General features: G+C 37.4%; 1 protein-coding gene across 3 annotated transcripts in view; it reads right to left on the bottom strand.

The window, feature by feature from the left end:
• Positions 1–24,260, bottom strand: part of LOC131683179 (uncharacterized) — a 933,050-nt gene that overhangs the window by 25,129 nt on the left and 883,661 nt on the right. For 2 of the 3 annotated variants that reach the window (XM_058965019.1, XM_058965022.1), the window contains one exon: positions 18,194–18,736. In XM_058965019.1, the coding sequence (XP_058821002.1) occupies positions 18,585–18,736 (152 nt within the window). In that variant the 3' untranslated portion in view covers positions 18,194–18,584. Of the gene's footprint in view, positions 1–18,193; positions 18,737–24,260 lie in introns of those variants that run through there. The other variant, XM_058965020.1, reaches the window with a different exon arrangement.

Genomic DNA, 24,260 nt, shown 5'->3' with positions numbered 1-24,260 from the left:
ATTTTGGAAACTCTGCACTGAGGATGGATGAATATCCATTAGGGTGGGACAAAAATTACATTCCAGCTCCGAGCAACTTTTTAGGTACAATTTGGGTCCTAGAATAACTGTGCAAATTCTTAGCTCGCCCGCTGTTTAAAGTTTACGTGGGATTTTGCATGGGAAAATGAACTTTCACAAAACAATTCCTCCAGGAGTCGCCCATTCCTTCCTAAAAATAAACCGTTATGTGGCTTTTATAGGAAATTTAACAAAGAAACAAAGTCTCGAATACCACGAAACGATCTGACGCTTGAGAAAAAAGTTATTAAGCTGAAACCGATTGATGCTCTGACTATTGATAAAATATTCATTTTTTCTAGCACCACTGCTGTTGGTTGTCCAATTATTTGAAATTTTGTTTTGATCTTCTCCAAATGTGTCTAAATCAATTATCTGTACTGTTTGGCCACTTCACAAGAGTTTTGAGGGATACATTGAGGCTTTTTTTGTACATAATTAGAGAAAGTTAAAATTTTTGCATATAATTTGATCGTCAGCAGCCGTGATGCTATGCAAAGTGAAATTTTCATCGATCTTCAGGGCATCAATTGGTTTTGTCTTAATAGCTTTTTCTACGAGCATCAGATCGTTTCACAGTCTTCTAGAATTTGTTTCCTTAACTAATTCCCTATTAAAATAAGACATCTATTTATTTTTAGGAGGTAACGGGCGATTCTTGGACGAATTATTTTGCAAAAGACGATTTCCCCATACGAAATCCCATGTAAACTTTAAACAGTGGGCGCAAAAATATAGTTTCACCGATCGAGTTTAAAATTTGCAGAGTTGTTCTGGGAGCTAAGTGCGACCCAGAAAGTTACTCGGAGCAATATTTTATTTTTTGCATACAACCGTGTCCCACTCTTATATCCATATTATTAACGACTGAATTCGAAAAAAATATGCACTCAATTATCTGTAACTCTTTAGTGCGTTGCTAAAAAGATTGCATTTTGAATTGAAAGTCATTTAGAGTTCAAAGTTTATATAGGAGTTGTTTCGTCAATATTCCAATGTCTCTTATTGAAGAATCGGTAATAGAGCAGTTCAGAATTGCAGTATGCCTGTCGCAATACAGAGACGTAGAATCCGATACGTGTAGAAATTTCTTCGGGGATATTTCAAACGGTGTTCTTGTGGTGAGGATGCGGGTCGAAACACCTGCTCCCTCCTTCTTGATTATAAAATTCAGAACTCACGGAACTATTATTAAGGGAGGCTTCTGGTGTAGTAGGTTAAAAAATCGACTTCATTTTATCCGCTTAATTGTTAGTATTGAAACTCTAGAATAGTCTCCCGCAATCTCGATAGCCATGTTGAACATCTTTTGTTTTAAACAGACATGCATTACTCGCGCGTATTTGTTGTAACACACGAAGATTTCAATCTATCAGCAACAATTTTTGAAAAACAGACAGCGATCAAAATTCAGTGTAAACAATATATTACGACTTCTACACAAATTTTAAAAAGAAAAGACCCAATGGGTTATTTTCTACAGCGTTTTTTCCGTGAAGCGATTTGATGTGGGACACCCTTTAATAGAGTTCTTAGTCTGTCGCCTTTGAGTATAGACGTGTTCTTACGGTCCGCAATTAATTGTTATGTTGTGAAATCTTACAATATCAGCGATGATCGGTTCTTGTGGCAGTGTGAATTCTGTAGAAAACGGTATAGTGCAGCTTGTGTAGGAGTCCAGTGAAATCAAGATGAATTTATTTCGCATTTCATGATTCCCTTATGTGTAGACTGCCAGCATAATCTAAATGCAGTCATAGACACACGAAAGGTGCTATACCAACAGGACAAACTATTTGAATCTATAACTACGCAAACGGACTGCAACTTACAAATAGCAGCTGACATACAAAAGTTCAATGTAATTGTTGACTTATTCGAAAATGTTGAGTTGCAGCTTTAAAAATCAGTGGCGAATGTGAACATAAACACATCGTCGCAAGTGGCAAATGCTGTATCGGCACTATCGCAGGCCATTGACAGCAATTTTTTTTAATAAGGCCGATGAGCCGGTCACATTAAAAAACCATATCACATCACTTTTCAACATTTCTATGGGGTCCACAAAAAAACACTTGGAATCTTGCAATATCAGCGATGATCGGTTCTTGTGGCAGTGTGAATTTTGTAGAAAATGTTATAGTGCAGCTTGTGTAGGAGTCCAGTGAAATCAAGAAGAATTTATTTCGCATTTCATGATTCCCTTGTGTGTAGACTGCCAGCATAATCTAAATGCAGGCATGGACACACGAAAGGTGCTATACCAACAGGAAAAACTATTTGAATCTATAACTACGCAAACGGACTGCAACTTACAAATAGCAGCTGACATACAAAAGTTCAATGTAATTGTTGACTTATACGAAAATATTGAGTTGCAGCTTTAAAAATCAGTGGCGAATGTGAACATAAACACATCGTCGCAAGTGGCAAATGCTGTATCGGCACTATCGCAGGCCATTGACAGCAATTTTTTTAATAAGGCCGATGAGCCGGTCACATCAAAAAACCATATCACATCACTGTTCAACATTTCTATGGGGTCCACAAAAAACACATTGAGGGCTATGTAAATGACCTCACTGCCGATTTGACCAGAGAATTGAAAAAAATCTTTATCGAAGTGCAGAACTTCAGCACCCTTACCATAGATATGGCAGCTCATTGCAATGAACACTAAACTAAACGAACTAACTTGATTTTTTTTAATGGGAATGCACAATATGTGTAGCCTGTTGATGAACCACAGAAAATGGTATAAAAATATTTTTCTTCATTCGTATTATTTTGAGGAAAAGTAAGTGAAATATGAGATTTTTACATTTTTTTGTTTTGTTCCCTCGAGTAACTACAAGTCTAAGTTTTACAAATCTTATTGAGTTTTATGTGTGAGACTATTTTATCAAGAGTTATCGGCTTCACCGCGGCGCTCCTCGACGTTGAAATGATTGGACGTCTACTCTTGGAACGCTCGTATGTGTGGCTCTGCGTGACTGAATGTGTAAATAAATAATTTTTCGTGCACAATGAATGTATAAATAAATCTTAACATTACACAAAAGATCCATTGTTGCCTTACCTTCAACATGGTAAAATAAAAAAAAACTTTTGGTTTGAGCACACCAGACGCTCCCTTCAACAAACTACGTTAAGCACCCATGAACGGTAAACTATGCGCAAGTACTGTAATCACACAGCACACCATGGATAAGCGTGCACGCAAGATGCAGAGGAAAATGCATCTCGACCGCTTGCTAACGTATCCACGGCAAACCAACCCAAAACAGAGTTCTCTATACTAATACCTGAACCTGGAAGGGAGAAACAGACACTACGCACGATGTGTAAATAATAGCATTTGTCACGAAGCAAGAAAACTTTTGACAGCCAAAATCGTTTAAGGTGGGCGACGCTTAAATGAGCAAATTTCTTTCTGCGTGTCATTGATGCAAGCGTGTTACCGGCTTATGACTTCAATCGTGTGCTTGAAATAGAGCTTGGGACAGTATAAAATCAGTGAAAGTTTTTTTTCTGGGTACTTTACATTGATTTGAAGGTAAATGGTTTGTTCCAGTACCAGGAGAAACTGGAAGTACTCCGGACAAAATCGTTCCTGTACTCTCTTCTTCTCTTTTTCTTCTTCTGGTAGCAAACCGGAGTAAAAAGGAGCAAGTATTTATGGCTCCTGTTTACTCCGGAGTGACTTCCGTGTACTGGCACAAACCTAAAGTCAAACGACAGATTGGTTCCAGTGCTCGAGTGAAAAAGAACACATTTCGGAACAAAGTGTCTCACCTTCTATTTTAAAAATTCGATTTTTGTGCCATTCTTCTCTTCCATTCTACCACGATTTCCTAAAAATTATCTTGCACTGATCATTAAAAGCCGTTACAATATTAAATTTAAGCTGAAAAATATAATTTAATTTTATAAAAATTAGACTAACAGAATCCTACCGGTACCGGTTTATTTTTCAAATATAAAAATATAAAAGAATCTGCAAAAATATTCTAGTTTATTTCATGATACATTCAAGTGTAATTTACGATTGACGGCCCCAGCTCATATCCCATAGAAACATGTGACGATATTTTTTTCCTGAGCTGTTCATTTATTGAAATTCATATGACGACTGGCTGAAAAATATCTATTTGTCCTTCTTTTCACTTCAAAGCATGATATTTTTTAAACTAAATGCTTGCAAATTGCTTAAGGGGTTAAGGCTCATAAAATATTGCCTATCCTGAAAGTACATACTTACGAAAATATCTGTGCGAAATTTCATTCAGATCGGAGCACTAGATTTCAAACTACAGCAGATCGCAGCGGGTTGGTTCCATCCTCGTATGTAGTTGACACAAAACTTGAAAGCAAATATCTGAGAATGGAGTTTCTTGAAAAGGACCGTTGCGGTGAACGTGACATCTCAAAAACTACTCAACTGATTTTCACAACATAAACTTGTTCGTATTAGGGTTCGCAGTACCGACCCTTTTTGACGAGAACAGGTACTACGGTACTGAAGCCCTCAGTACCGGTAAAATACCGGTACTAGAATATTTTTTAAAAAAATCGAAAAAAGCTTCAAGCTGAAATTGAATGCTCAAATTGATGATCTTATTCTCAGATGATTGATTTGTGCTGATCAAAAACATGTTTATTGTTTTTAATTGCTTCGGATTGGCAAGACTCCTTTCGTAGAAGATATTTTTTGTATAGGGCACCTTCTTTTATTTCGAAATCTAGGCCACTTTGAAATCAATAACTGCTAAGTGGTGCGACTTTTATCGACTTGAACAGATGGCAAATGTATGAAACTCTATTAACAACAGTAAATCAAAGCGAGAATGGCAGTAAATCCGAGCAGGTTAATCGCACTTCTTCTCTTGCTTTTCTGAAAATTGGTTTCTACCTTTATGTCGTTTGCCTACTATTCTCTAATGCATATCAAGGCTCCTTGCTTTCCTGTAAACTATGGAATTTTGCTGAATTTTCCAATCACCAATGATAACAAATCGCCCCATTTGAAGCAGTTCACCAAGTCTAAAACTGTTGGCTACTAAATCGCTGTTCGTTCTTTTATAGATAAAGGTTTAAGAGCAAACCAAATACAGACATGACTTAGACCATAGTCTTATTACGCGCCACCCAGTGAATAATGGAAACCAATCAGAATGTCACTAATAAAACTTTAACTTCTAGAATTATTATGATGATGGCCCCACCTCCTTCCCACACAAAGGTGTTATCTCAACGATTTATCTAGAAGGCAAATTAACGTAATTAAATTAATATTTTGAAATATATCCCCCTGCAGAGCTAACATATTTGTCATAAAAATTGTATAGTGCCGAAAATACCGGAACTGGCTTTTGTTCAGTACCGGTATTACGGTACTAAAAATGGGTCGGTATTCCCGGGATTTTCGGTACCGGTATTACCGGTACCACAACCCTAGTTCGTATTTACATTCTCGTGTCCTTGAATGGTTCATTTTTCATCAGAAATATTTTGATTCTTTGTAATGATATTTTAACATAAATTTGGTTATCAACACAGTTTTTTTATAGCAGAATTTTTTTTGAATGCCGAAATCGTTCAAATACACCAGAATACATTTTTCTTTAATAACTTTCTTACTTTTTGATTTCAGTTGAGCGGTTCATCTGGGAGAGTGTTCACCGCAAGCCTCTGCGAAAAAATAGCGAGGACGTGGCCATAATGCCGATAATTTGCAATATTTTTTCATACAACTTTTTTCTTTTCTTCGATAGTATGATAAACAAATTGCCTTTCACTTTTCCAAATAAAACTCGCATCATAGTGATTGGGTTCCCTATTAACCCATTATAACCCAGCTATGTTAAAACTTTTGGTAATTTATAAAATACTTCGTGAGCTCTCATATTATGCCGAATTACGTATGGGAAAAATAAAATAACCACTTTGGACCGTTTCGTTGCGAAAAAAACTAACGTATGAAATTTCATACGCTGGGCTGATAGGGTATCAAAAAATCATTACAGAGAAAATTCGGCTAAAATCTTTATACTCAGCATAAAATCGAATAATATCTTCAACCTTGCGAGATCATTCATTTAGCAGCTTTTTTGAATGATTTTAACACTACTCTCCTCTCTCGTGCCGTTTCGTCTCATGATTGGTTCGTTGCATCAAACCATCTTTCCCTCAAACTTAGTAATTATTTTAAGAAAAAGAACATTTTCTTACGAGAATTTACATAAAAAATATTCCGGGTAGAACCAGGTATGATTTGCTACGTATTAAGCATTTGTTAGCCTTAAATGTACTGATTCAACTTTAAAATCAGCGAGAAAATTGTAAATCTCCTCCTAATCCTAAAGAGGAAATAATTTTGCCTTGGGAAAAAAGATATCGGTTCAGCCTAGCGTATGAAATTTCATACGTTGAACTACCAGCAGAATGTTTGCAATTGTTTCACCAATTTCTTCCATTTTTTCGCACTGAGCCACATCTTTCACATCTCTTATGGCCATTCGTTCACAATCCGAAACAAGAACTAGTGATTTAGAAGAGAAAATTAATAATATGTATTGTTCACATTTTGGTTTGAATTTTATCCAACTTTGACATTCGAAAACACAATGGAATTTAATAAAAAATGATTATTGAGCATACACATTATAAACTATAGGGTATTAATTAACATTCACAGAAGACCAGAAGTTTGAAAACGGCTTTATTGTATAACAAGTATGATCCAGAAATGTGTTGTTTTTGCGTATGAAATTTCATACGCTAGGACATAATGGGTTAAACATCTTATGATCCAAGAGCCTAACGACCTGTTCAGAGAATCATCCAAAGTATACGTGGAATCGTTGGACTATATGGGTTAATGTACGTGTATAATTTTTTTATTAGGGTTGTAACCAGAATCAGTTTCTACGTCTAGAAAAAAACATCATATATAATTTTAGGCTGTAGACCGTTTGGCGAACTTTTTTAACTTTTGATTGAAATTTGACAGTTCGAGTTTTTTTTCTCGAATGGTTAAATCCAATCACAAGGGCGACCCATTCCAAATGTTGACCAATGGATAGGTATTTGGAATTGACAGCTGTAAAAACAGCTTTAAGTATGTCACTCGCAGCTTTGGAACTTAAATATCAGACGAATTTCGCGCCAACTTAAACAAATGTTGGCAGCACCCTCTCAGTTTTTAATGAAACTTTCTGTACATGAGAACTTTGTCACTAAAAGCCACTTTGCATACTTCGTTTTTCCAAAAATGACCTAGACTGTCTTTTGAAAAGGGCCAAATATTTTTTCAAATGGCTGTAATCTAAAAATGACAAATCCTGCAAAAAATGTTGTAGGAGTGATTTTCACAAAATTAGTCAAATATTTGAATAAAAATATTGAAAAAAAATTTCATTGACTGCTACACTGAAAAAAATCGATTTTAAAAATTTAAAGTCGATTTACAAAAAAAAACCAAAAACACACTGAGAAAAAAAATTCAGCTTGGACAAGGAAAAGTTTTTTTCGAATAACTTTTTTTTTCCTTAAAAGTGCCCAACTTGAATTTTTGATGGTAGATAGGGAATCTATCTTGGAACAAAATTTCATCCAAATCAAAACTGGTTCTGTATCTACTACTCGGCCCTATTCTGCGCGGCGAGTGAGGTGAGACGCCAAAACTCACTTCACTGTCACATGACTTTTGTCACCCTATTGGCGAATCAAAGCGTGATTGACTCACAAATGGCAAGTATGTAAAAATGATGATGGGAAATTTGACATCCGTCAAACTACGGTAAATTTTTTTGATATTTACGAAATTTTTAACACGGAATCCAAAACGGCAAGAAAAACGTTAGGTAAGTTATACAAATCTATCAAAGATATAACTGCAAAAATCTGACGTTACTTAAATAGTTTTCTGTTTTAATAACCGCTGACATTGGTTATTTTTCAGAAAAGAAAAAAATGTGTTGTTCACGCGTGCCTGAGCTATTTTGGTGCATCCGGAAGTTTTACCACCTTTTTCAAAACCAGTGTTTCATAAATGAAAGCAGCTCTTGCACTTCTCCGGTAAGCGCCGAAATTATATGTTCAGCTCATTTAACTTCGGCGGATATTGCAAGTAAGAAAAGCTGCGAAAAACGCATATCCTTCCTTTATTGGACGGACTCATTCTCCGACGTAATGCAGGACGTTCATGGTCGCAATATTACAAAAATAACATAACTTTTTATAATTCAGAGTAGGTTTCGCAATACTTCAAAACTTCATGAACTATAACTTTACCAAATTGCGCAATAAAGTAAAAGTAGTTTCTTACCATCACTTTTATATTCCATAACAAAATAATTTGTATTTACCTGTAAGAATATCGTTTAGAAATTCACTTCCTCTATAAAAATTAACCCACACACCTATAAAAAAATAGTGTAAATTTACGTCTTCTGACCCTGACATATACGAGCATCAAAAATGACTTAGTTTTACGTTTGATTTTAATTTTACATGACGTTTAATTTCGTAAATCATGTAATTTTACTCCACATACAGCGTTTGTTCTGAATGGTAGAGTGTAATTTTATGTCATCGCGCATGTAAAGTATATGTTTCATGTAAAATTAAATGGAACACGGTAATGTTCCGTCATTTCGTAAATTACGGTTTGTTCAATTGTGTCATGTTTGCAATTACGTCAACGATAAAATTCAGATTTTTTTGGTGTGCATCATCCTTTTTGTAATTGCAGGCCTGACAGACAGGTGTCTCACAACACGTTTTAGTTTTGCTTTGATTCTTCAATTCTACGAGTCGAGTCGGGTGACGTGAGAGGTTCATTTCAGGGTGAGTGACAAAATGAACCACAAGTGACACGGAGTTCATTTCGCGAAATGTCAAATCAACGTTAGCCATATTGTTTTTATTACATTTTGCTGCTGATGTGTAATTGTTTTTTAAAAAATCATATTCTGTGCTTGAAAAGATAACTCTTGGGCGTATGGTAAGTGTTACTAAACCAGTTTTGCTGCTTTAAAAGTACGTACAGCCTGCAAACTAACATTCCGGTATTTTCAGCAGCAGCAGCAGAAGAATGATGAACATGCATTACACAAATGATAGCCGTCTCAAACCGGAAATGTAATCTATTGAGATATCTGACGTTTAAAATACGCACACGGAGATCTCGCATTTTTATACTACCGCCCTCCCCTTAAGCCCACAAGCGGTTTGTTTTCCTCCCAATTCGCAGTGCAAATGATTTGTTTTCCTCCCAATTTAAACGTCAAAACGGCACAATACTAACGCAGCTGGATAAGTCTATACCTAATAAAGGAACCACTGCAAGGATGCCCGATGTTGACGCTAGTGGCAATATGACCTCTGAAATCAAGGTGACAAGTGGGACGAGATAGGCAAACGCGAAACACCTGACAAATTACCGTTCAGTGAGCAGGTAAAGGGCTGCTGAATTTCTGTGACTGAAATGCCCCACTGAAAGGGTCGAGTCCGAGTTCAACCGGTGAGATTTACGGAGGAATTACGTGTCGGAAGCCAGGTGGAATTACTGTGCAACAATTTGTGTTTGTTGCTAACTCCCTCGTGGAAAAGTTCGTCTTCCCATTAGCAATTGACGACTACCAACGAGAATCGATGTCATGGAGCTTTCGTGGTACGAATGTTATTGAATGTTCTGATGCTGCTACTTTTCATTATTAAGAGCGAAATCATTGAAAAAATAATTTTTATTTATCATTTTGGGACACATAACCAGTCGCCGATGAGAACAATCGATCTAATGAACATTCTATAGCTGGCGTGGTAGCTTGATTTGTTCGAGCGAAAGGAAGCCAAAATAAAAACATTTTTCTACCAGAAATCAAAACATTTATACATTTCTCTGCTGGTGTTATTGTCGGAAGTAGTCAGTGAGTTCAAAAACACGAACTCATCGACCAAATCGATATCGCCACCGTCAATTGTTTCTCTGGGTGTGGGAGTGAATAAATCGTTCTTGTGCCTCTTGCTTTCAAGTATTCTGTTGTAGATGCTTTTATGACCAGCCCAATCCGATTCCGAAACCAGGATATATATCAACAATGTCCCAAAGTTACTTGTCACAATATTAACATATTTTAACTCGCAACTCCAAAGGTACGCGATTGATCAATAGCATCAGATTTGCGAGGATTCGCGTTGCCGTATACAGTGATTCAAATGATGAAAACAAAATATGCCCGAAGTAATTTAAACTATAAATTTTGTTATGTTAAAAGATTCATTTGACAGTATATACAATACAGTTAGTCCAGTATAGATAAATAGAGTTAAATGAATCAACGAGGGAGATGCGCATGTGATAAAGATTGAAAAGTAGTGGCTCAATATCGATCGACCTGGAATTTTGTTATACATTGTCATGATCAGAAATATCCGGATTGTTCAGTCGCGATGCGTAATTCACCACACCCGAGAGCAGATTACTGATATTATTTATCACTGCAATCTCAACAATCTATATGCGTTAACTCTTCACCTACGTCGGTAGGTTGTATGTATCAGTATTCGTTGTTCTTTATTGGCAAAGTTACTATCGAACGCACGGTTTTCCGTGAGCGTTATGAAGGACTATCGTTTCATGTAACTCAGGGATTTATTTCTTAGACATGTTACATTAAATATAGTTTCTTATATTTTTTTAGATGACATGTATAGGATTCGCTCCAACTTTGACAAAAAAATATAAATTTATCTTTTATTGACATTAACCTTACACCAAGGTGATTGCAATAGTGCGTGGTTGCGTGCCCTAGAATTGAGAAGGGAGTCTTGAAGCATTATGAATCAATGTTCGCTTCCTACTTATTAACCAGTCCAATTTTTAAGAAATATGGCAAGGAGATGTTGCTAGGCCTGGTACATTGAACATTACTGGGTGGTTTTTGGGAGTGGGTGGGGGCGTATCTGGAGGACAAAGTATTGGAACCTGTACGCCTTTCTCATATAAAGAAAGTCTATGCAATCCAAAAATCGACTTTCCAACCAAAGTTTGGATAGCCGACTGTCATATACCATTCGATTCAGTTGGTCGAGATCAGTATAACGCTCACACAAGCTGCTATTGAATTTTTTGTCGACTTCCGGAGTTACAAGTTATAGAGTTCGGTCACCGATCAAAGTAACTTCGACCACATTGGCCATCTATGACGGTTTTTGATACCTCAGGGGAACTTCCCAAGCTCCTACGTGAATGTCACACTTATTTCTCAGCAAAAATCGGCTAAATTTTTGCAAACTTGATTTCAAATGAAAGATACAATACTCCCATAGATTGTCCTTGAATCTTTTAGGTCTGACTTTTGATTCTGGAGTAGCAGATTGGTTACTGCGGTCACATAGGAATTTCCCATATAAACCAGTACAATCGCAATGCTTCAGAGTTTCAAATCTATTGAAATTGACATCAAATCCATTTCAATAGATATTTCGATTTATAGACCTAAATCACTGATGGCCAGTCAAAGATTCATCGAATATATTGTTCACTATCGATAATTCTGAAAGTTCCGGGCTCCGGCTATATTCCAGAACTAAAGTCAATGATAACTGAACCAATTTCCACTAACTTAGTTTCAAATGGAAGGAATGCGGTTGGGTGCTGCACCCCCTGTCAACCCCTTCTCCTTTCTTCTTAAGCGGCCCTCAAACGTTCCATATTTTTGCCAATACACAGTACTGCCGTTATTCGCATAATTGTCCCATGTTCTATGGCAGTGATTCTCAACCTGTGGCCGTGGACCTCTAGGGGGCCGCGAAGTCATTGCTGGGGATGCGCGAAGAAAAATATATTTTCCGAGTGCAGATTAGAAATTCAAGTCTTGTTTCCTAACAAACTGAAAATAACATATTGATAGCATACAAAATATATTTTCCGAGTGCAGATTAGAAATTCAAGTCTTGTTTCCTAACAAACTGAAAATAACATATTGGTAGTATACAAAATCGATGTTTATCCGCGGGGGTCCTGACTCAGGGCAATTTCTAAAGGGTCCGTGCTACGAAAAAGTTTGAGATCCGTTGTTCTTTGAGATTCCCTATAAACATGTGACAATTATGCGTAGAACGGCAGAGTATTGACGGTATTGATTTTATAAGCGGACCCTACACGAGCAGCATATTGACAATAAATCTATAGCGAACCCTACATGTGCAGAAATATTGTCAATAAATCGATTGAATATTGATCGTGTAAGGGTATCTCGAAAATATTGATCATGTAGAAAACAAATGGGATTGACATATTGAAGCAGTCTTGACAATATTCTTATTGACAATATTCTTGTCCCGTGTAGGGTTCGCTCATTGACAAGACTGCTTCAATCCCATTTAAATTCTACAGAATCCATATTTTCAAGATGACCTTACACCATCAATATATTGATCAATATATGATTTATTGTCAATATTTCTCCTCGTGTAGGGTCCGCTTAAGGTCATCTTGAAAATATTGATTCTGTAGAATTTAAATGGGATTGATGGATTGAAGCAGTCTTGTCAATATAATTATTGACAATATTTCTGTCTCGTGTAGGGTCCGCTAGAGGGGGATAGCGGGGATTGCAAAGCGGCCCTTAAGCGATCCCTACACGAGACAAGAATATTGTCAATAAAAATAATGACAAAACTACTTTAATCCGTCAATCCCATTTAGCGGACCCTACACTACCCATGATCGCATAGTTGTCCCGTTTTCTATGGGATTTCCTATCTTTACGGGACTGATATACGATCATAGGCAGTACACTGGACAAGAATATTGTCCATAAAAATATTGTCAAGACTGCTTCAATAAGCGGACCCTACACAAGCAAATATTGTCAATAAACCAATTATTGATCAATATACGTCTACGCTATACGTCAATCCCGTTTGAGTTCTACATGATCAATATTTTCAAGATACCCTTACATGATCAATATATTGATCAATAATCGATTTATTGACAATATTTTTACACGTGTAGGGTCCGCTTTTGAATTTCCCAGAATCAATATTTTCATAGTGTCCTTACAGGATCATTATTTTCAAACGATATTCTCCATTTATCACTGGCGTCACATGTGATATTTGGGTACGGAAAATGATTTCCTGAGTAGACAATCAAATGAAAGAAGATTGCCAGGGAATTAGTGCACTTTCTGCACCAGGTATCATATCTCATTTGTAGATACACATATTAAGTGTATCTACTATACGATATGATGGCCGGAAGGATAGATAAGCAACCCAAGCTCCCCCAAAAACATCATGGTGCGTTGTCTCAATCAAACCCTACACGAGACAGAAATATTGTGAATAAATATAAAGCGGACCCTACACGGAACAAGAATATTGTCAATAAAAATATTGTCAAGACTGCTTCAATACGTCAATCCCATTTGATTTCTACATGATCAACATTTTCAAGACACCCTTACACGATCAATATATTGATCAATAATCGATTTATTGACAATATTTCTGCACGTGTAGGGTCCGCTTAATGACAAGACTGCTTCAATCCATCAATATTTTTAAATTGGCTTTACACGATCAATATATTGATCAATAAATGATTTATTGACAATATTTCTACTCGTGTAGGGCCGCTATAGTTTGGATAAATGAAAAGTGGACCCTATACGAGACAAGAATATTGTCAATAAAAATATTGTCAAGACTGCTTCAATACGTCAATCCCATTTGAATTCTACGAAATCAATATTTTCAAAATGTCCTGACACGATCAATATATTGATCAATAATTGGTTTATTGTCAATATTTCTGCTAGTGATGGGCTCGCTAAACGCACAATTGGATCACCAGGTGTTTAAAAACTGGTTTAGTATAGTAGGCTAGTGAACCGGACTATTTCGTCCTTTATTTGACCTACAATCGATGGAATGCCTATAAATTATAATCAATATATTCGCTTCAATGTAATAACAAATAATGCCTCGAAATGTGGTCTCTGATCTGGGTCGTTTGGCACAGTCATTTGGTATAAAGTCAACTGCTGTTACGGCATTTAATTGGCAAGGGACTGGAAGGTAAAGTATATTTTTCAATACTAAGAGCCATAGTACCAGAGATGGGAAAATACCGGTTAGTACCGGCACGGTAAACCAAATTTTCACAAGTGTTTATGTTTCCTTTACATTGTGTGCGGTCTTATCGCTGGTTGTGTTTATACGAGACACGAAAACCAAACCGAGTTTCGTTTACACAGCACCGCGGTTTGGTTTTGATTTTCGTTTACCGGTGCACGAGTATGGGAAGGAAACACGAGAATAACGAAACCAAACTTCGGTTGTGTTGCGGTTGTGTATTCGGGTTGATGTTTATCGGCTATGCTAGTGCTGCTAGTATTTTTATTAAGAATTCTAAACAATTTTTTTTATAATATAAGGTATATTTTCAGTAATTGAAAAAATGACTTCAGACATATTTCTGTTCAAATAAATTATGTTCGTGGTCATGAATGGCGTTCCTTAACTCAATATTGCGACATTTTCATAATGATTTATCATCAGAAAGTTTGCAATAAGGGTATGTTTGGTATGGGAAACTGCCCAAAAATCGAAAATAAAAGGAAATTTAACAGCCTCCGCTATTTTTATACCTATGATAGCAGATCAAAATTTAAGATGACAGTATAGTATAATTTAAGATGACAGGATATTCTGTCATCTAGAATCACGCGACATGGACATTTTAAATATAAGAAATATGTCAAAAGATCGCAAATTGATGCCTGCCGTCATTTAAAATCTGAAATGACGAGCTATATTCAATACTACTGGTATTCAATAACGTTTTAATGGTAAAAATATCATGAAAAAAGAGTATTTTTGGTATCGAAAAGTTGTGTAGAGATTAAAAATTGTTATTCGTCGTCATTTTGCATCCCAACATGGTGTTATTTTCACGACGATTAAGCATTTAAAAGCGTGTATATTTAAATAGGCATATATTTCCAAGGAAACGAAACTTGAATTGCGTCGTAAATTAGCAATTCAAAATGGCGGCCTATTCATGATGATTTAACAACTAGCATGTGTACATTGTGGACCAATATTCACATTAATGATTGAAGGTCGTTTTACATGTTTTGTTGTAATGAGACAGACAACTTCGTGATTGGACACAATGTGAACATTTTTTTATTCAAATAATTGCGCAACATTTTTAAAAAATTAATTGTTCTGCAATAGATTTACATACACACATCGACTTGTATCGCCGGAAATATTTTAAAGAAACTTAGTTTTTAAAGGCGGGCTATAAAATGAAAGTATTTTTGCTATTCGTTAGTTGGTTGCTGTTCTCAATGAATTGTTTTATTGCAATTGAATAATTTAGTGGTAGCTTTCTCTAAACTCGAATGTTCGCGACCAAACCTTCTAGATGTTTCAAAACGATGTACAGTAACAGCAAAAATAACAGAAATACGTATTACCAGCACTGAGTAAATAAGAACCTAATCGTGAGTTTCCCCCCACTTGCGTCTGAGTTGCTTACCATATGTGAATAACACATACATACACGCAATTGCCTCTGTGCAAGGATAGATGTATCAATACGATGCGCCGTAGCAGTAATAATAATACAAAATACATAATGCGAGTGTGTGCTCGAGATTATTCGAGAATCGCCTAAGCGCAAACAGACATGGATTAGATCTCATTGATACGACTATTGGCGATATAAATACAGGCCACTTTGAATACATTGAGTGTTAATGTGAAGTTTCATGTGATTCAAGTCATGTTTAATTGATTTAATTAATTTTATTCATTTCATTAATTTAATTGATTTTATTGTTTTTGTTATTTTATTGACATCGCTGATTTCATTGTTTTCTTTAATTTCAATTTAAACATTTTGACATTAACATCAATTTGTATGCTCTAGACAACTTTTCCAAATCAAACATATCTACATTTCATGGTTCAGCATTGAAACAAACATCAATTGTTGAACTTTTAACAACTGCTCAGAACCAGCCATTTAGATATTACCCCATTAACTCTCAACTAATTGAACTCAATTCAGTTGTCTATTCGGCAGCACTGCAGACGAATTTACTGCTTCTTCTTTCAACCGAAGCACCGTGTACAGAAAAAGCCAGGCTCGGTTTTCTAAAGCCAAACCGAAACCGCTGCTGAGAATACATCAACACAAGTTAAAATTCGTACACACATGTAAACGGTGCTGAGTGGCTCGGTTTGGTTTTATAAACTGAGAGTCGGTGGAGGTTTTTTTTCGTTTACCGTGTGAACGAAATCCGAACCGAGTACGATGTGCATCACTCGTTTACACGTGTTGAGATTTTGGGAACTATACCAGTGTATGTACGTACCGGTTGGTTTTCTTACCCACCTCTGCATAGTACTCAAGGGAGCGTCAGGAGTTGAAGGAAGAAAATTTAGAAAAGCGTGGAAAGGGTCATATGAGCAAGCTTAGTTTCCCGGCGACTTAACCCTTTGTCTGCTACCGCAGGAGTCAGGATCTTTTGGCATTAGAAATGCGAATTACCTAAGTCTGCGGCATGTCCGGAGGAGGGTAAAGTAGCTTTGTACTTCATGCTGTCGGAACCGACAAAAAATTACGTCACGGAAAACTTCCACACTAAGCATTTGTGACGTTGAAACTAATTGATTGAGCTTAGTTTTTTGTTTTTGGTCCCTCACAAATTGCCTGTTTGGCATAACGGTTACTTGGCATGTGATTTTTGAGAATTGATCACACTGAAGGTCTTTTGACATAATTTACTCTAACGCATACGCTTCAAGTCAGGTCATGGAAGCATTAGTAACAATAGGATAGTAATAGTATTTAACAAAAATAAAATACTGTCAATACCTAATGTAGTGACGTCACATCGCTTTATTCGCTACCGCTCAGTCGGATTTAAGTTTGTCATAGCCCTTGTTTAAGTCGTTTGAGTATATCGAAAAAACGTGTGGATCGCAGATTTGTTTGCGCTTTCGATTACGAGCTAAAGTCCACCTAGTTCGGCGGATCCTCATTCACTGTTAGTAGGAACTCCTTTTTTCAGTTGTAAATGCTTTCAAGCTTTCAAGATTTTTTTCATTAGTTGTAACACAGGCCAACTTCCAAAAAACGTTTCTCGAAATAGCCGTGATTCGGAACAGTTACCTTTATTTGAATTTCAGTTATGGGGGTTCAGAGTTAAGGAAAGGGTCAATACTAATAGGATTTTCGATTGATGTGCACCGGTGTAGTGGAGTGCACTAATTTTGCACTTTCTAGCAGAAGTGTCAATGGAACACACCCAGTTTTCTGCACTTTTGCTAGAAAGTGCAAAAATGGTGCAGTTCCAGTGCACTCCACTACACCGGTGTCAATCAATCGAAAATCCCATAACAGGTTTGAATGCATCATAAAACTACATAACGGTAAATTTACAAAGTGCAGATGAAGTGTATTCGTCAACGTTTTATGCTGGCCTCTAGTTTATAAGCTGCGATTTTGCACAATTAATAAGAGCTGGTACAACGATCCTTTGACAGGGAGCGTTCTGCCTAGTTATGATGGAACTATTAGTTCAAGAAAGCCTTCCAACAATCCCAAGAATCGTATTGATTTTTTCCAGAAAAGGATTTTAGATTCATTTTCCAAAACAGCTTATTCCCTAACAAGACTAAAACGTATATTGGAAACATACTTTCAATAGTATCACTATTAATACTCCTATTTGCACTTGTTATCCAAACTAAAACATTTTTCTTTAAATTTTCCTTCGATATCGCATCAATTATTACTTCCGTCACTAGGCTACTTGGTATCGACTCGAAAAGTAACGGCGCATCGACTTTAGTCACTCAGTTGCGATTTCAAGAATAAGGTGAGAGTTAATCGATGTTCATCCGAAGTGACTTCTCTCATTGCATTCGCCTGTCAGAATCGCGCGACTCAAGTGACTCGCCGCGAGTCACCTCACTCGCCGCGCAGAATAGGGCCGAGTAAGAAAAAGAATATTGCATTATTTTTATGCTGTTTGATTTTTTGCTAATTTGTTTAGTAAAAAGTCTCTTTTTAGCGCATTCGTTAATACCAAAAAGGTTACCTACTGATACTGTTTTATTCGATCACAAGGGAACATTCCTGCTGGAAGTTGGAATTTTCGTTATTATCTTTGGAGTCTACTGAGTAATTCTTCAGCAAATAAGGTACTACTGCGGCACTAAACAATAACTGCGAAACTGGATCTAACAAGTCTTCAAAATAAATACTACTTTTTAATGTCGTCTAATTCATATGGAACGCAGTTTTTTAACCAGTACTTATTTCGTAGAAATACATTTCCTATTGGATTTTAAGCATATCAATATCATAATAGATCTGTAGATTTTCAATTAATCCAATCTTAAACTACCCCAATTAAACTAATACAGCACAATAAATAATAAAACTAAAGCTAACCAAATATCGTCTTTATCCACTTGGGTGTTTTTCAAGCCATGATTTTATGAGGTTTTATCCATTTTTTCATGTAGTAGCAGAACAACGTTATTAAATAAACTAAAACCATCAGAGAACATGTTACTGCGAGCGCCAAAACAGATGTTTTTGTGGGACATGGTTCGATGATAGTTACAGTTTTATCTGAAATAGACAAATAGAAATATTGTGAAAATGTGACAATAAGCGATAACAATAACTTAGACACTAGTTAAAAGCCCTCATCTGCCATGCCACTGTGATTTTTAATCATATTATACAGCATAAATTCGTTAGTTGGGGTGTTCGTTAGTTGGGTGTTCGATAGTTGGGGCATGCCCCAAATAAAACACACTCTTATGTCAAAACTGAAAGTCAAAAAGTGATTAATATTTGAAAGTCATCGATTTCTAGGGACTCATTAGTTGATTTCTGTGGAGATCTAGAAAAAAACCTATTTTAATCCACCTAGTGTGCCTCTTATTTATCAAAGCTATGGTTTAATAGCTGGTTACGTTCAAAATAACATTGTGGAAATATCTATTACATTCTTATTACACTTGGTAAGTATATATGGGTGCACGTATGCCACGAGCAACATTTCGACGCTGATACACTTGAAACAAACAAAAATAAAATATTTAGTTAGCTTAATCAGCGTGAATTCAATGTTATCTTCATGCTAACATATTTTGAAATGCAGGGTGGGCAGGGTACCCGATCAGAATGAAATAACAGGATTATAACAGAACACAATTTTTGTAACCTATTGTGTTATAAATTAGGTCTCGTTAGTAGTTAAAATAACAGAAATTTATAACAAGTAGCAATGCGAGTTATAGTTTTGAAATATTTCTGTTATGTGTTTCTGATCGGGTAGGGGTAGGGGGATAATTATTGGGAGGAGAGGATGCGTTGGGAACAACCTAACATATTTTGGTATACAGGTGGGTGAAGGGAATGTGGGTGTGAGGTTGGTCTGAGATGGGGTGGGGGTGAGAGTTTTGTGAAGGGGAGGGATGGATGCGGAGTGCAAATGCCAACTTCATATTATACCTTCCAGTTAAGACCAGGTTAGTGAAAATTGGTTCAGTCATCACCGAAGTGGCTTTATTTCTGGAATATGTTCAGAACGAGGGACTTCCGAAATTATCTATAGTGGGCAATTTGTTCCAAGAATCTTTGATTTACCATCAGGGATCTAGGCCTGTGAAGTAATTTGATGTTCATATCAATAGACTTTTAACCTATGAGGTAATACAATACAATACCGTAATAACCGTAATAACCTCCTGGAACTCCGGAACCAAAAGTCAGTACTGAATGAAGTTCAATAGCAGTCAATAGGAGTACTATATCTTTCATTTGAAATTAAATTTGTAAAAGTCGGTTAAGAGTTCGGTGGAAAAAAGGTGTGACATTAGCTTAGAAACTCGGCGAGTTTCTCGGGGGCATCAAGAACCGTCATAGGCGGCCAATATGGTCAAAGCTACTTTGATATAGTCATTAGAGATCTAGATCTGCAAATTCAAATAATGTTGAACCTATTAGAATATGTATCGTTCGGATACTATGGTGTTACCAGCTTATAAAGGAACTAGTTAATACCCATCGCACGTTGCTGCGACTTTCAACAAAATAGGAGAAAAACACAATTTGTTCCCAAGCGCCATCTAGCGGGCAGACAATCCCCAACCAATTGCACACAAACACGCTTCATCACAAATGCCTACTATGTATACATTTTTATGGCAATCGCTTAAGCCGTTTGGGAGTCCATAAATCATATACATACAAACATTGACTTTTATCTACATAGAAAGATTTACTGTATGACCGTACTCTTCAACCCATAACTCCGGAACCGGAAGTCGGATCAACTAAATTCAATAGGAGCTTATGGCAGCGTTTTACCGTTCATTTGAAACTAAGTTTGTGCAAATCGGTTCAGCCATCTCTGAGAAAATTGAGTGACATTATTTAACACACACACACAGACACTTTGCGATCTCGACGAACTGAATCGAATGGTATAAGAGACTCGACCCTGTAGGTCTCGTTCAGATTGTCGAAATTCTCGCCCGATTGCTTAATCTTTCTCTATGAGAATAGCAAAAATGTGCGAAATCAGTTATCCAAAGAAGTCTATTTTTCTCAATTTTCTTGGGATAACAAAATCTTGACGTTTCATGCATTTTAAGGACGTTTGGGATCAAAAGTTTCTTATGTGACCGGACGATTCATTCTATATTTCCATTCAACCGATCCGTACGAAATTTCATAGCAGTCTATAGGAATAATATTCCTTATGCTTGAAACTAAGTTTTGAAAATCGGCCTAACCATCTCAGAGAAACTGATGTGAGTTTTTTATTTAATTTTGAATTTTCCATTTTTCCGGGCACTTGCAGCACCGTCTACGGTGGTCAATGTGGCCAACAAGATTTCGATGGGCCGCCAATAACATAGAACTGCAAATGCAAGATGTTCCTATTATAGCAAAAAAAATTGCTTTCATCGTGGTATCGGTTTGAATAGCAGTTTTCTCTGTGACCGCACTCCACAACCCATAACTCCGCAACCGGAAGATAGATCGAAATACAATTTAATAACAGTTTTGCTGTTTGGTTTGGTCAAATCGGTCCAGACATCACTGAGCAATCCATGTAGCTGTTATTCTAAATTTTTATACTTCCGCTGGGGCTTCCAAAACCGTCGATGGTGACCAATGTGGCCAAAGAGACTTTGAATGAATGTTGGTGACCTAGAACTACAAATTCAAGCAGATGTGGTGGCATTTTGGAAAAAAATTTCACCTTTTTATACATTCATCACCGTATATGTTGAAATCGGGATTCACTGCTCGTTCGTACTCATCACTCTGTAATTCCGAAACCAGAACTCTGATCGATAAGAAATTCAATAGGAATGCCGTACTTTTCATTTGAGAACATGTTTGAAAAAAACGGTTAAGAATTCGCTGAGTAAAAGCTATGACACGGTGTGTCTAAAACCATTATTAAGAAAAAATGACCATAAATTTGACATACGGCATTCGAAAGATCCAAGTATCTTCTCAGTGAATTTCAAAATGATCCATCGAGAGATTCGAGCGATATATATTTATAAACAAAAAAATATTTGTCTGCTTATGTGATAATTAGCATTCGAAAGATATAGTAATCAAGTATATCCCCTGAAAGTTTCTAAATATTTCATTGGCGGAATCGAAAGTTATAACGATTTGAATGTGGTAGGTATGCGGCCATAAATGGGTTTTTTCCAGACTTCAAGCATGAAGCCATGTTTGTCCATAGACTATTTGGTTCCTTTATACGGGTCGCTGTTTTGAAGACAACCTTACCATTTAATTATTTCCTTACCATTTAATTATTATAATGCACAAAAGGTGTTATTTATATACTGCGCTGAAAAATATGAAAATAGGGGTTGTCTATCTAACGTTAACTATAACGTCTAAATTAAAAAAATGAATAAAAGTTGAATCCTTTAATTAAAAAGGCCATATCTCAGTGATTTGTTGACTGATTTTAATTGTTTTTTCATTACTTAACTGGTAGATGCTTTATCAACAATTTTCCTTCAGAAGAATATAAAATAGAGTTGTTTACCACAAATAATAGACAATATAATTGATCTCTACTATGAGTATTATCATTATTTAGTAAATATTTTTGCCTTTCTCCTATAGAAAGGTTATGCAATTAATCTGACCATCCTCAACATAATTCCGGCCCGGAGGGCCATCTTTCATATACTATTCGACTCAGTTCGTCGAATTCGGCAAATGTCTGAGTGTGTATGTATGTGTGTGTATATATATATATGTATGTATGTATGTGACCAAAAATATGCACATCGGTTACTCGGAGATGGCTGAACCAATTTCATCAAACTTAGTCTAAAATGAAAGACACAACGTTCCCATAGGCTGCTATTGAATTTCATTAAATTCCAAGTTCCGGTTCCGGAGTTACGGGTTTAAAAGTACGGACACACAGCAAATTCGCATTTTTGCCTTTCTCCTATAGAAAAGGTTATGCAATCACTCTGAACATCGTCAACTTAATCCCGGCCCGGAAGGCCGTCTGTCATATGCCATTCGACTCAGTTCTTCGAATTCGGCAAATGCCTGTGTGTGTGCGTATGTATGTGATTTTTATAGTTAGGTTAAAAAAGCTTCAAAAGCCTGGCCTGTAGTGTATTGGCATTGTGTGAGACTCACGACTCATGTTCGTGCCTAACCACTAAAAACATTCTTACTTTTTACGCCCTTCTTCCCCACGGAACTACGTCATCGTATTACTTCGTGGGGGGGGGGGGCGTTCGTTGTGCTTCCGTCGCACCTCCTTCTTCTGCTCTATCTCAGAGCCTCGCTTGGTTCATGGAGTGTCTCGACCTATGAGCTTTGATTTAACTCTCGACTCTTCTCTTGCTTGTTGTCTCCATCTATCTACGTTGCCGTTTAGCTCTCGTCCCCGTGAGCGGTTTAGGTGCTGATTCATTGAGCCATTTAGCTCGTATTTCCGTGAGTCATTCAGCTTCGGCCTTATCACCATCTAGTTGGATAGTCCCCAACAATGAGCTCACACTCCTCCGACCGATAGTTCCCCGACGGAGGAATTTACCCCGACACCGATAGCCGCTTCGTTGAGCCATTTAGCTTCCAGCTTTATCGAGGTGAACTCGAATATTATCCTACTCCGACTGAGAGTTCCCCGGCAACGGAATTTCTCTCTGTATCGGTGTTTGTCTCGTGAACCAATTAGCTCCCCTTTTCGTCACTATTCTGTCGGGTAGTCCACGGCGGCGTATCTACCCTACCGTGAATTCTCCGGCGGTAGATTGCTTCCGACCCGATGTACCTTTCTGTGAGCCATTTAGCTCCCCGCTTCGTCGATTCGGTCTACTCCCCGGCGGTGGAGCTAGCCTACTCAACGGGCCAGCCAGTAGGTGCTGAGGTCCATCCAGCGATTCCGGGTGGAGCGTAGCTTCCGGTTCACTGGCGCCCCACTGACCCACTGCTAGCTATTCGACAAGGTCTACTCGGTCTAATCCCCGACGGTGGATCTAGCTTACTCGCGAGCTACCCGGTAGGGTGTCGAGGTCGGTCCGGCGATTCTGGTGAAGCCTGACGTCCGGTTCACTAGCACCCCGACGACCCTAACCTAGTGCTATATCGCGAACTACTCAACTGGTCCCCGGCGATTGACCTAGTCTGCACCGTCGGAGAGTTCCCGGCAACGTTCTAGCCAGTGGTGCTACTTTTTTGGTCCCTTCGCCACTTTCTCTGCAGCTCGGAGAGTATACTTGTAACCACTCTGATGACAGCGTGCCAGATACGCTCGTCGCAGCACATCTCTTCGGCGATATTGTCCACTGTCAAACCAGGCATACCCCTTCGGACCTCCTCGAATCTAGGGCATTTGAAGACTACATGTTCCGGCGTCTTTTGCACGTTCACACACTCCGGGCAAAGAGGTGACGAAGCGTGTCCAAACCGATGCAGGTACTTCCGAAAGCATCCGTGCCCTGACAAAAACTGCGTCAGATAGAAGTTCACCTCTCCATGTTTCCTATGTATCCAAGCTGACACATTTGGGATGAGTCGATGGGTCCACCTTCCTTTCTCCACGTTGTCCCACTCTTGCTGCCACTTAGCCAACGAG

This window comes from Topomyia yanbarensis, chromosome 2, assembly GCF_030247195.1.
Source record: "Topomyia yanbarensis strain Yona2022 chromosome 2, ASM3024719v1, whole genome shotgun sequence".
Lineage (NCBI taxonomy): Eukaryota > Metazoa > Arthropoda > Insecta > Diptera > Culicidae > Topomyia > Topomyia yanbarensis.
The sequence above is the reverse complement of the archived record's forward strand: the minus strand, read 5'-3'. Positions and strand labels throughout refer to the sequence as shown.